Raw genomic sequence first — 13,484 nt, 5'->3', positions numbered from 1 at the left:
GGTTGCATTACAGCAGCTCATGATCTAGTCATGATCACATGTACGCCGTCCCGTCTTTTGCATAACTTGTTGCGTAAGCGCCTCCGCTGGCTGGCTGGCACTCTTTGTCATGTTACGGTCCGTGTCATTTCTGCTTTTGGTGGAGCTTATTACAGTACAAGCCGTTCCCTAATGTCACTGCGGTTGCAAAACCACACCAGCACATTGCTCCCTTACTTTTTTCTCTCTCTCTCTGTCATCTAAGAATTGGCTTCCTGTTTTCATTTTGTTCTCCCTCTCTCTCTCTCCCTTTCTCTCTCTCTCGCGCTCTCTGTGGAGGTGTCGTAACCCAGAAGGCCGTGCCAAGAACAAACCAAGGTCTAGTCAGGGGAGATCGCGCTGTGCTTGCAGCTCACACACACACACACACACACACACGCTCGCATCCGCACGCACGCACAGCTGCTCTGCACACACCACAACCAGATGTTAAAAAGCAGTTAGCATGTTTCATGTGTGATGTGTATGGCATGTACGGAGCTTGTTGCCAACCCATAAAAAGCCATTTGCCTCAGTTTGATCCAATGCGCCCTTCAACGACGGCCTGCGTGGATGTGCATGCAACCTCCCGTTTCTGCCTCTTTTATTCTTGCTCAGGGTTGGACATGTTGATAAAGTACGCAGCAACATGACAATCCATCCTGCGGCTCGATGGCTGCGTGCTTCTCCAAAGTCTTGCATAGACAGACGCAGAATGTTGCACAACGCAGCTGGAGGTTTGCCCCACATTATTTAGATAGCTTTAAGATCCTGTTCTGAGGTTTAGAGCGAAGAGAAGTCATGCGACTCATTTTGACACATTAAAGGGTCATTAATGCATAACTCTAGCCGTGCTGTAGGACTGTTGAAGTTCTCATGATGTCAAAATTGTTGTTTTTAGATCTTTCTTCATTCAGTAAAATGCAAAATTAGAGATATTTCAATTATCTGGAACATGGCGCTGATGGCATCATACAGATGGATGGAGTCTCAATGACCCTAAACATAAAGTTTAGATGTAATGGCCTAGTCAAAGACCAGACTTAAGTCCGGCTAAAAATTAATGGTAAGACTAACATGTAATGATGCGTTGAGAACTTCTCAATGCATCAATGCAGTCTTTTCAGTAGGGCTGAGAATCTTTTACTTTCTGTTGATCCTAATTTTGGGGACACAATTTGATTCAAAATAGATTTTCATTTTATTCCAAGCAATTATTCATAATGATTTCTGCTTCAGAAAAGAAAATGATCTTCGTGATCTACTCCAGTTTTCTCTGCCAGGCAGAATCACAAATGGAGACATAAAGGTTCATGCTGTTCATTTGCAGTGTTCCTCCAAGTCCTCAATCTTCATTTAGTGAACCTCACACACGGTGGAACTCTTGTCTGAGTTGATCTTCCCCAGAATTCAGTACAAAACAGGATAAGTCCAAATGTTTGGCAAACATTTTTTTCCTCTTTACAAAATATATTTAAGTTTTTTAAATCAATTTTGAGACATTTTTGAGACATTGATTTGGAATTGTAGTAAGTGAGAATCGTTATTTTTATTTATTTTTTAATCTGAGATCAAGTCGCCGGTCCAACAGGCTGAGTGCAGCCTTGGAGCTCATTTCAGTGGCTCTCATTCTCCGATTCCTGATCCAGAGCTCATAACCGGAGCTGAGGAATATGCAATCCTCTTTTTGCTTAACGTCTTTAAATGTGCAGAGACAAATCATACTCCTAACTACATTTTGTTTGACGTTTAATCATCTTGTGCAGGAGAATCGGCCCACAGAACTCGTGTCTGGGGACGGAGATGACACCCTCTGCCACAATTTGCATATTCATGAAGTTCCAAGTCTGGAGTCTGACCAGTCTGAGGGCGGATGGAGGGAGTTATCAGATTAGAGCGCTAAATGCACTGAAAGCTAAATTACAGGAAACAGCACATCAAACATTCAAATATATTCATAAAAGTTCTAAAAATGAAACGGTATGGTGCAAATTACAGCATGTTATCACAACAGAGTGAATGGAAGCATGCAAGTTTCCTCACTGAAGTCTGCAGCTTGATGACTGGAGTCCTACAAGTGTCTCAAATGAAGCCAAGTTATTTATGTTTGGTTGGATGGACAGACAGACACATTGGACTCTGGTTACCAGACTTTGACCACAGAGAAGGCGTCAGCAGATCCTTCATGCAGAATATGAAAGGTGGTTCACCCTCAGGAATGTTTCACACATGTTCAGATCCAAAACGGTCCTCTGAGTCGTCCTCTGAAGACTTTCTTACTTTCACAGTGGATGGAGGAATGACTTTTGATTATCTTGTATATCAATTTATGAAACAAAGTACAGTTAACCCCCAGCTATTTGAAGGTTATTTCATATCTAAGTTATTGGGAAGAAAAAATTCTACTTGAGACATAATTGGCTGACTTTTCCAGAGTAGCCAATCAAGGGGCTCCTTTCATTCTCCTAGATGATGATTGTTGAAAATGAGGAGGTTTGTAGATGTTAGCTTCTGTGGTTGTGTTAATATAATTTCCAAAAAATTAATGCAAGTGGCCAAATTCAATTTAGGTATTTTTGTGTCCAGCAAAAGGTGGAGAAAAACTGAGTCTTCTTACATGTTTGGATGTAAAGGTCCTGCTGACATTGATTTTAAAAACTATCTGCCTCTTTCTTTCTGTCCAGCTGGAGAGAAGGCCATCGTTTGTGACCAGTGTGGCGCCCAGTTCCAGACCGAGGAATCCCTGGAGGCTCACCGGCAGATCCACACCGGTAGGGAGGCCCTGGCACACACACATGCAGACACCCAGATGCACCTTCATGACCACTGGCCTCGGCTGCGCTTCATATGTGCACAAAATCCACGAGAAAACACCAACGTGTTTTCATAAATTAGGATGCGTTGTGTTTACCGTGTGAAGCTGGGTTGTTTGGGCTCATCCGCCCGACTCCAATCAGCCTTCTCTGACTAACCGGAGCTATGATTGACAGACACATCGCATCATCGCGGATTAGTCCCGCTCGTCCTAAACCAAGACAGACCCAACAGTAATCAGCAAGCAGAGAGAACTTGGCAGGCCGACGTTGTTTATCAGCGCTCGGCTCCGTACATGGGAAGGCGAGGACGATGTAGGTGCCAAGATGGAAATAGGAGGATGTAAATCCCCGTTCGGCAGACGTGTGGTTGGCCTGGAGCATCTCACCGCTGCCGATGAACTCCTTTTAATTTGGGAGGAGTCAAATTTCTGTTGTAGACGTCCGGAGCGTTGGGGCTGCTTTATATGTTTAGCCACAGAGTCTGGAGGTTAAAAAAATGAATAAATAAAAATTTAAACTCCTCTTGACTGAAAATCTTGAACTTTAGGCATTTCCTATATTTCAAAACTTTTGGAGATTAAAAAAATCTCTCCATTTCGCCCTCATTTGTCGAAGTCAACATAAAACCTGCACTTGGTTTTGTAGTCTTGTACATTTGAGGTCAGATATAAATGATTTCAAAATGTGGTAAAAGCTGAGATTTTTAGATCAGATCTCTCTGATTCATCATCCTTTCATTTTATTTCTGCTTTAAACTATCATGAACTGCCTGAAGCTGCATAGATCTGAAAATATGTTCCCCTGAGAGGCTGCGAGAAAAATTAGGATTCGGAATAAGTTTATAGCTTTAAGCTGTTCCTGAAGATTAGTTAAACATGACAGTTTGAGCATTAATTTACAGACCAATATGGCTCTCACAAAGAGAAAATGTCATACTATAAATATTTATTGTGCAGAATGTAATTTATTCATTAGATTAATTTCAGTTATTTACATTGTTGTCAAATAATTTCACATCGTGTTGCTGATTTTGTCTCTGAATCTTTTCCACGACTATTTCAGCTAACCGACTTTAGTGCTGCTGCAGCACACTATTTATAAATAGTGTTCTCTACTCTTCTTTACAGAAGTGTAAAGCTTCTTTACAGTTGAATAACAACCTTGAGGCGCATGCCTGCCCCCTACTGGGCTGGAGTGTGTGCAACAGGGTTACCAGTGGGCCAGAAATGTGTTATAAGCATTATTTTTAAGGCATTATGCCTAATTTAGTAATCATTAATTAGAATGAACCCCAGGTTCATTCGATTCCCAGGTTAAGAAGATGTTTAAGAAATCTGTGAAAATCTCACCCTAAAAATGACAACAACAAAACAAATCTCTCAGATTCCTTTGTTGGCCCACCAGAGTTGTACTCAAGTTAGTTGACCCTTTATTTCAACAGGCAAAACTTTTAGAACCGTTTCTTTAGCCTGGAAGTTCGCAAAGCGACAGAATGGCGACCTGTCCAGGGTGAACCACACCTCTCACCCGAAACGTTAGCTGGAGATGAGCAGCAGCGCCTCCAGACCCCATTAGGGACAAAGGTGTTAGAAAATGGATGGATGGACTGATGGAAGTTTGTAAGCACAAATTTAATTTGAGGTGGAGGCCATACACAGACCTTCCAAGGGCTCCAAATGGCTCCCGGGCTGTACTTTGGACACCCCATTGTTAAAGGCTCTTTAAGTATATAATAAAGCTTAGCTACACAATAAAACATAAAACCATACTGACCAGTTAACATTTCAAGTAAAATACAATGAGGAAAACACAGTAAATCTGAACATTTCCATATTTTCGCTCTTCATTTTCCAATGTAAATTATGACAGCAGTTGATACCTGCTCCACCAGTCAATCTGCATATTGGTTTAAATTCCAGCTGATTTATTGTCTGACTGGTGGATCTGTCAAACTGCTTATTTTAGTAATTGTTTTTCTGTGCTCCAATTCTGGTTTTTGGTTCTTGGCTGCTCTGCACATCGTAAAGTTTAATGCGTTTCCCTCTCTGAAGACCAGTTTTCATCTCCGCATAGAAAGAAGGATCATGTCGGAGTCCGTCCGGTCTGAATCAAAACCTTTCTCTCTCGTCTCAGTTCTTCCTTTTCTCTGCTGCTTTTCGTCGTTAACCTTCGGTAGTTTTGACAGGAAGTCCGTGGTCTCTTGCTGTGTTATGGCAGATGACATGAAGTCCATATGATTCAACAGCCATAACAGCGGAAAGGAGCGCTCTAAATATAGGCATTCCAGTCTGAGCTGCCAGTCATGTCTCTCCTCCAGACAACTGCAGCAGCAGTAATAGTATAGTAATCATCCGTGTGTTAAGCCCCTGTGAGGAATCACACTGAGAAATGAGGCCTGGTAGACTAGCCAGTCAACATCACCATCCCACTTTCTGTTTTTTTGTTGTTTTTGAGTAGTTTCTTGGTCCAGACGTCCCTCCCAGGCCAGAAGCGTTTCTATTATTGTTATTATCGAGTGTTTGAGTTCTTCCTCGGGTTTTCTCCAAACACTCGTCGTCATTCATTGGAAAGGGGGCTCTGGTTTGGTGCAGGCAGGATTTAGGAGCTTTTATCTTAAGCCCTCCTAAGCTCGTTGGAGGTAATGTCCTGAAAGGGTTAAACAGGCTAATGATAAATGTAGCCATAACAGCGGAAGGAGTCATTTCTCTAAATATAGGCATTCCAAATATATAAATGTTATTGATTTATTATACTTGGCAAAAATATAAGAATGTTTTCAAAGACAGAATGACCCAAATCCTGTTCTTGATGCTGAAAAAAGATTTTAAAACAGTAATTGTGTATAGTAATCATCCGTGTGTTAAGCCCCTGTGAGGAATCACACTGAGAAATGAGGCCTGGTAGAACATGACGCGACGCTTTCACCCCTCCGCCTGATTCCCACTTTCTGTTTTTTTGTTGTTTTTTGTTGCTCCCTCGTTTCTTGGTCCGCGGCGCTACGGAGGAATACCTGACGGCAAAAACATTCCAGTTCAACACTTTACCTGCTAACGAGTCGACGTGGAAAGAGTTTCTGAATAAATTCAGCTTTTTTAGCGGCGCAATAATCTCACTCGGAAACATGTCGAAAAATCTGACCTTTACTTGATATAACTAATATAGTAAAAATAACAACATATTAACAGAAGTACACCTACTCAAAGATAAAAAATATAAATATATATAAATCACATTTAACACTGGACCTGGAAAACATTTTAAATATCCAAAATAAATAAAACAACAATTAAATTGTAGTAGGAAGTCTCTGTGATCAAAATTGTCTTTCAAAAAATATTAATCATTCAGCTTAACCAGGGAAAACAGGCAAAAGTTCTAGTTTTTGGTTCTTAAAAAATGTGCAAACTAAAAACTTCACATTGACTCTTAAAATCTTTCAAAATCCAGCTTTTTCAATGATGTTGCAGGGAATCGGCTCATTAAAGTATTACTTTAATCTTAATATATCATTTAGTTACTGATGTATTGCTTCATTTGACTTTAAATAGCTGACTTCATGTTTACCTTATTTGTTGAGACTTTACATATTCAGAAGGATAATGGATTTTTCTGCGCCGTATTTATTAATTTCTGTTCTACTTAAAGTCTGCTCTCTGATTTTAGCACCGTCCCGGTCACGTCCAAGTCCACCAGTGGCTGCTGCCTCGTCACAAACAGAACTGCATTTTTCCTTTGCTCTTTGTGTATTGTTGAATATTACATACGGTGACATTCAAAGGTTAAGTATCATTCATGTGCTGAGCTAAACAGAGTGCAGAGGGTCGACTCCCTTTAGCCAGCTGGCCCGTTTCCAGGATGAGCGGCTGAGACGAGCAGCGGGACGCAGCAACGTCCTCCGTTCTGTCCCTTCTGTCTCGTTTCCTTGGAGACGCACCAATCTGCCTTTTTCTGTCCTGGTTCTGGATTTATTCAGGCAAAAATTCACCATGAGAAAAAAAAACAACAACTTTTTTCTCATCAGTTCTTTAGCTCAATGCGGGTCGTGCTGCTTTCTTTTTTTTTTTTTTTTTTAGCTCTGTTGGCCTACTGCATGTTGTTAGATGGGTTCTGTTAGGTGAGTTATTGGTTCTGCTGATCCTGGCAGTAATCAGGCTAACAAAACCCGACCAAAGAAATGTGATTAACTTATGATTTAACAAGAATACATCCAGGTTGGTTCAGGCTTTTTCTCATATTAAATGAAGCCATCATTTAAAAACTTGCATTTCCTTCATGATTACTGACTTAAAATAACAATAAAGGAATCTTGTAAATCGTAATTCCATGAATTAGCTTGATAACCTACTATGAAGCAAAATAAAAACAGAAGAAATTAGTCAACAGATTGAAGAATTTAGTGAATTTACGGAGGAATTTTGGATCTGTCAATACCTGAATGTCATTAGGGCATTAAAGATCAGTCCAGTAAGGACTAATGCATAAATAGTTTTGGTAATATTAATGCTGCCAGCTGTTGGAGAGAAAAACTTTATTTTACTCATCTACAGGAATATGAAGAGACCTCAGAATTTAGACCCTTGCTTTAGCTGCTGTCGTTTTCATGTATTCTTTACATCGAGCAGCAAGAGACCTTCACTGACAACAAAGCGCTTTGAGTTTCATTTGATGCTGTAAACAGAACAAACAGGAATGCATTCATACAGGAAGGTTTGTACAGTGCCCAAGACAGACAAGAGTAGGCGTGTGGTGGAAGGAGGGGGTCACTGTTGGCCATCAAAGCCAGATTTGATCTCTGGCTGAATCTTGGCAGAGCTTCAGCTCTTGGCTAATGTTCCCCCATGACAATATTTGGCCTCTGCGGCTGCCTCTCTCTCCGTCTCTCTCTGGCTGCTCTGAATAGGAACTATTGTTGCATCTCCTCCGCTGGTCGGATCAGCTGCAGTCTGACTCAATCCCTCTTCGCCTCCCTCTCTGTCCATCTTCTGGTTTCAACACATTAGCCAGTGCACACCTCTGCGTGCCGTTCAGAAGCTGTAGTGTTTCTGGGTTTGTCCCTGTCCTGCACCAACTTCAGCACGTGTAAGAATGCAGCTGGGAATCTTTCATTGTCTAGCGATTCGATTCCAATTTTTAGGCTCACGATTCGATTCAGAAGCAAGTTTTTTCTATTCAAACAGTCTAGAGAACGTGATATGCAGTATATGTGCAAATAGGAGGTGCAAAGACTTGCAGCTTAAGCCATTCAGAATTCCCTGTACTAGGAATTGCGATTCTTTACAGAATCTATTTTTCCTTTTGCCGAACCTCTGATGTAAACGTTGGATGTTCTCGTGTGCTTCAGCCCACTGAACACTCTGCTGCCGAATACCATCCTTCCTCTGAAGTGTCGTGCAACACATACTGCGTTTTAAAGGCTCTCCTGACAGCTTCTCTTTGTCTCATGTTTTCCCAAACTGGACGGCATCGCGTCAGAGACTCTGTTTCCCTAAATTGGTCTGTTTCCCCTCACTGTGGGGCTTTTGTAGAGCCAAGAACACCGTCTGCCTGGTTTTAAAGGAGAAACGCTGCTATCGCTGAGAGCAGTCATTAAGCCCACTCAAAGCACCGCAATCTCCTCAACTGTTTTTACACTGATCAGGCATAACATTATGACCACCTGGTACCAGCAAATGATGTCAGGCCTTTTAACTATGGTGGATTTGAATGTGATAGATGAAATTAATATTAGCATGATTTCCTTTAAAATGGGAGCAAAAAAGCGGACTAAAGGACCTAATTATTATTAGCGGTGTGAGTCATAAATGTATTCTGTTTTCTGGATCCCAAAAGACTTTGTGACAATTGCTTGAATATTCTATAAGAAAATAGACTAGATGTTGCGGTCGAACATCATGCCCATGTCGTTCTCATCACTTTGGTTATCCTGCGGCTGTTTGAAAGTGAATTTTGTCTCACGCCATCCTCGTTTTTTAACGAGGCCACATCTAACGTGTCATTTTGAGGCTGCTTTTCCAGTAAAGCCTCTCCCAGTTGATTTTTCTCTCCACTCCTGCCTCTGTCTCCGCGGCTCTGTCAGCTGGATTCATTTCTTTCTCTCCAGTAAATCGCTTTGGTTCCCTTCTGTAATTTATAGCTCTTGCGTTTTATTGGTAAACCCGCTGCGCACACATTCGGCTTGATTTAAGCGTAGCTTGATGCTGCAAAGCGAAAGGTCAGGAAAGTTGCTCACAAACAAAACACTGAGCAAGAGTTTGAAGCTAAAGGTTTTATTTTTTTTCGAAGTGCAGAGGAAATGCAGATCTCTCTGTTGGACATCAGCGCAGGTGGTTACATACGTCTGCTTCTCAACACATTTAAAAATCATCAAAAAGATTCAGTAATGTTTATTATATGTTAAAGATTGAAAATATATTACACATATAGTGATATATATGTTTGTTTCAATCCCTTTGGATTATTATGGCTTTCAGCTATTGAAAACCCAAAATTCCAATGTTAAATAAGACTAATAAAAGTTATGGTAGATGCAATCACTGGGAGTTTAAAAGAAAATGCTCAGATTTTTTATATTGAATCCAATTTTAATAATTTTTTTTTTTTAGAAAGAAATTAAAAATGGCAGAAAAGATGTAGATTTTCTTTTTCAATCGAACCTTCTGAGTTTTGCCCTGAAATGAAATTCCAACTAAGTATAAGCTGTATAACATGGCAGATGATGGAAAACCAAAGAGTGTTGTTGGGGGAAAAAAAAAAATACAGCTTTTCAAAAGAAAAAAATCACTAAATCAATAAAATTTATTCATCAACCAACCCTAATAGGGAATCCTGTAGTAGTCAATAAAATCTTCAACAAGCACAGTAAGTCATTGAACGTCGTTGTTAAAACCTACTGTCTGCATAGAAAGTTTAGTGGAAGAAAAGGTTGCAAAAGCTGTTTCACCGACCGTAGCTTGATTAACCAGAACCTGATCTGGGGGCCTGATGGCCCCTGTCACAGGAGCCGGGGCCTGCAGTAGACCGCAGCAGAATCACATGCTGATCTCCTCCATGCTACGCTGCATTGATGCAGTAAAACATGCAAAAGGAGCCCAGAACACAAACACTGTAAAACACACGGACATTCTGATGTTCTGAGGAACCAAATCGGCTCCAAACATGATCAGAAATGATAAGATCCGGGATTCATCGCCCCTCCAGCGGGTCGTGGGTCTTCCTTCGGGCTTCCTCCCAGTGGGACATGCCTAAATCTATACGCAAGTTTCACCTTTTAAAATTAAATTAATGAAGTTGCCCTTCAACTTACTGGAATGCAGCCACATATCCAGAGGTAAACAGCTGTAATCTGCAGTGAAATGTGCAGAATCAGCTGCCGAGTTCAGGCCACAGTGTGAGCCGCTTGCAGTTATTCAGCTCCAGAAACAGGGACTGCATCTCCCATGTGACCTGTGTATAAATGAGTTTGGACTCCACAAGCCTCGGAAGAATTTGCTGTCTGACTGTTGGTGTTCCTGTTTATACGTGATTCACACAAACACACGCACATTGGAGGAAATCCAAATCTAATAGACGGAGGAAAGCTCTTCCTGTCTTCTCTTTTTCTTGCTTTTTTTTTGTACTCCATCTCCCTTTGCTCTTTTTTTATTTTTTTATTTTTTGTTTTTAAAGAAACTCTTGTAAAACAGAGACAATATGCAAACCATGGAGTGGCAAAGGCGGGTTTAGCCAGTGGGAACACAGCGTGATTCCAGCAGGCCTCAGCCGCAGAGTAAACACTTTCTTTTCTCAAGCCAGAAATACTTTGGCTGAAGAGAGAAAGAGAGGGAGTGCAGGAAAAGGAGGGAGAGAGGATGGGAAGAAGAAAACTGTCGCGGTTAGGAATAAGGAGCTCTTTTAGTCACATTACGCCCTCACTTTGCCTTTTCTTCCTCGCAAATTGTTCACACCGGTGGCCTCGCAATCAAACCCCAACACACACACACACACACACGCACACACACACAGTCCAGTCATGTCACTCCAGCAAATTAGGCCAATGGCAGCGCTACACAGGGGTCATGTCAGAAGTGCCGATTGTCTCAATCACATTAGTCCAGCACTGGCATCTGTTTAGCATTTAGTTAATTGTGATGTTATTAAGTTGTCAGTGAGCATTAGGGAAGCGATAAGCAAAGCAAATATTCCTGCAGCCCAGAAAGGCAACGCTGTTGTGTTGCGCCGGGAAAGGCAGCAACCTCACAGTCGCTGTATCTCTGCGCTTGCTGCCTTCAAAAGTGAACGCCGTAAAGTGAATTTCAATGCGATTACAAGTCTGCTCTTTCTGGTGGAGGGCAGATGTGCATTAGCATTATGACTTCTGACTACCAAAACGTTTGCAATGTCAGGCTTGCTGTCGGTGTCATCTGCTAAGTCAAAATGCTGATTAGCGACGCGCTCCTGCTTGACGCGCCGGCGGCCCACTCATAATTGAGCAAGCTGTCCACGGTCCGGGGGAGATTATCCGTCTGTGTGTCTGCGACCCGGCTGTCGGCGAGCGTTCTGGCAGCAGAACCGGATGAACGAGGCCAGGGATGTGATTCATCTGTGCTGCTCAAACCGACGCTAATTAGCGTTAGCGCTGTGATGTTTGCTGTGTGATACATTAACCTCAACATGAATGTAAACAGTGGTTGTATTTAGGAGCACTAAGCACTTTCAAAACAATCATTTTAATGGTTTTACGGTTAATAGAGGTCATTCACTTTTAAGTTTCGGTCGCACAGAAGTCACAACGAGCTACAAAGGTTTTCTGTGCAGATTTCTCATCAGTTCAAACATTTTTATTTTTTGCCATTCAGCTCTGGATTTGCTGCTGCGTTTGAGAAGGTTCTCCTGTTGGGATCCAGCTTTGACTCTTGGATGAAGAAATTCACCTTTGAACCTTGAATACTTGATGCAGAAGAGTTTGTGGTCGACACAAATTGCAGGAAGACAAACCCATATCATGACAGTTCCACCACCATGCTTTACATTTGTTTTGAGGGTCCGTTTTCCCACAAATTGACGTCTCTACTTTAATCTAATTTGTCTAAGAGATATTTATGTTTTGTTTAATTGCAGAATGCAGACAAAAGTTCCCATTTTCTTTTTTAGAAAGAAAATTCCTTTTTTTTTCTTCAAACTTTCCATACAAACCGCGTTTTATCCATCTCCCTCTACTTGTTCTCTCTGGAGTTTCCCAGGAGTTCTGCATTTTGGCTCTTGTGAAGTATTAGATCTCTGCTCTTGCAGCATTGAGTAAATGAACAAATGTCTCTGTTCTTGTGGAGTAAGTATTGTCCTTGACTGAGGCCTGTGCAGTCTGAGATGGAGCTCTTGGGTTTTTGAGCATTGCACCATCTTACCCTGGGGCGAATGTGCCAGGATGATGAAGACGTTTTGCTTGAATAAATGACCTTTTAGCAGTAAGGATTGATATTATGTCTTAACCCTTCTTAGCCTGATGGAAGCTGCTCGTCTATCGTCAAAGCTAATATCTTTTGGGGCTGTAAGGATCAATTGTTTTAATCATGATGAATCATTTATTGGAATAAATGTCATCTAATTTAGTAATCAATTTTTTTTTAAAAAAGGCCATTTGCTTAAAAAAGCTAATGGCCATTCATAGCAGTAATTAAGCCAAGACTGTACAAAATAAATACACATTTTACATTTAAGTTATTTACACTTTTGTCTTTGCATTGTAGCCAGTAAAATGTTTATTTCCTTAAATAATAATTTTTTATTTGACATGGTTAAATGGAAAATCTGTAGAATGTGGCAATTTGTTTTATCCAATAATTCGATTAGTCAAATCGATTGCTAAAATTGGTTGCAGCCCCAACATCTTTCCCACCTGTCATGGTATTAAAACTCTCCATACCAGCAACCTGCCAACCTCTGCCCTTATAGAGCTTTTCACTCTTATGACTGGTTAATCGGTACATATGATAAGCAGTCAATCCAACTCTGTTTTTTTCCTGTGATTGAATCATCTCTTCTTATGACTAATCCAGATAATCTGATGTAAAAGATGCCAGGAGCACAGATTGAGTTTCACTCTCACGGTTCAGTCTGCCTGTTTCTCTGTAAACAAACAGCTTTTTCTCGTCTTGTCCCTTCTTTCCCTCTCCTCGGCTCTCTCTCACCTTCCAAACCAAGGAGAGTACAAGTGGTCAGAGACACTATCGCCAGCTAAATTAAATCAAGCGGCACTAGCCAGACTACAGTCACTTCTGCTGCGAACCTCCCTCCCTTTTCCCTCCACAAACAAATTTTTCCCCAGATAAGATCTAAATGAGTTTTTCCAGGCGGAGGGAGATCCTCGCTCTGGCTGATGGATACCCGGCTCCGAGGCTACAGTGTGACCAGCGCTCGGTTGTAATCATCCGCCGCCGCTATAAGTGTTATGCACACCGGCCCGTGTGAATAGAGGATAGGCGGCTTGTGTGTAAATGAGATAAAACGTGTGAATAAGCGTTGGCACAGCCACATTCCCCTGCACCCGGCGTCATTCATTGAGGAATACCCAGCTGGGCCTTTTGCGGCGCCGAGCCTCATCGCTGAGGCTTAGTGTCACGGTGGGCACGGCCGCATTGAGGCATCGCCACGGGAAACCACAGGACTACAACATGT

General features: G+C 41.6%; 1 protein-coding gene across 6 annotated transcripts in view; it reads left to right on the top strand.

The window, feature by feature from the left end:
* zbtb16a (zinc finger and BTB domain containing 16a) overlaps positions 1 to 13,484 on the top strand; it is a 188,171-nt gene that overhangs the window by 125,060 nt on the left and 49,627 nt on the right. For all 6 annotated transcript variants that reach the window (XM_044141313.1, XM_044141307.1, XM_044141311.1 and 3 more), the window contains one exon: positions 2,703 to 2,789. In XM_044141313.1, coding sequence (XP_043997248.1) covers positions 2,703 to 2,789 — 87 coding nt within the window. The remainder of the gene's footprint in view (positions 1 to 2,702; positions 2,790 to 13,484) is intronic.

This window comes from Gambusia affinis, linkage group LG15, assembly GCF_019740435.1.
Source record: "Gambusia affinis linkage group LG15, SWU_Gaff_1.0, whole genome shotgun sequence".
Taxonomy (NCBI): Eukaryota; Metazoa; Chordata; class Actinopteri; order Cyprinodontiformes; family Poeciliidae; genus Gambusia; species Gambusia affinis.
This window is presented reverse-complemented; position numbering and strand designations above follow the sequence as displayed.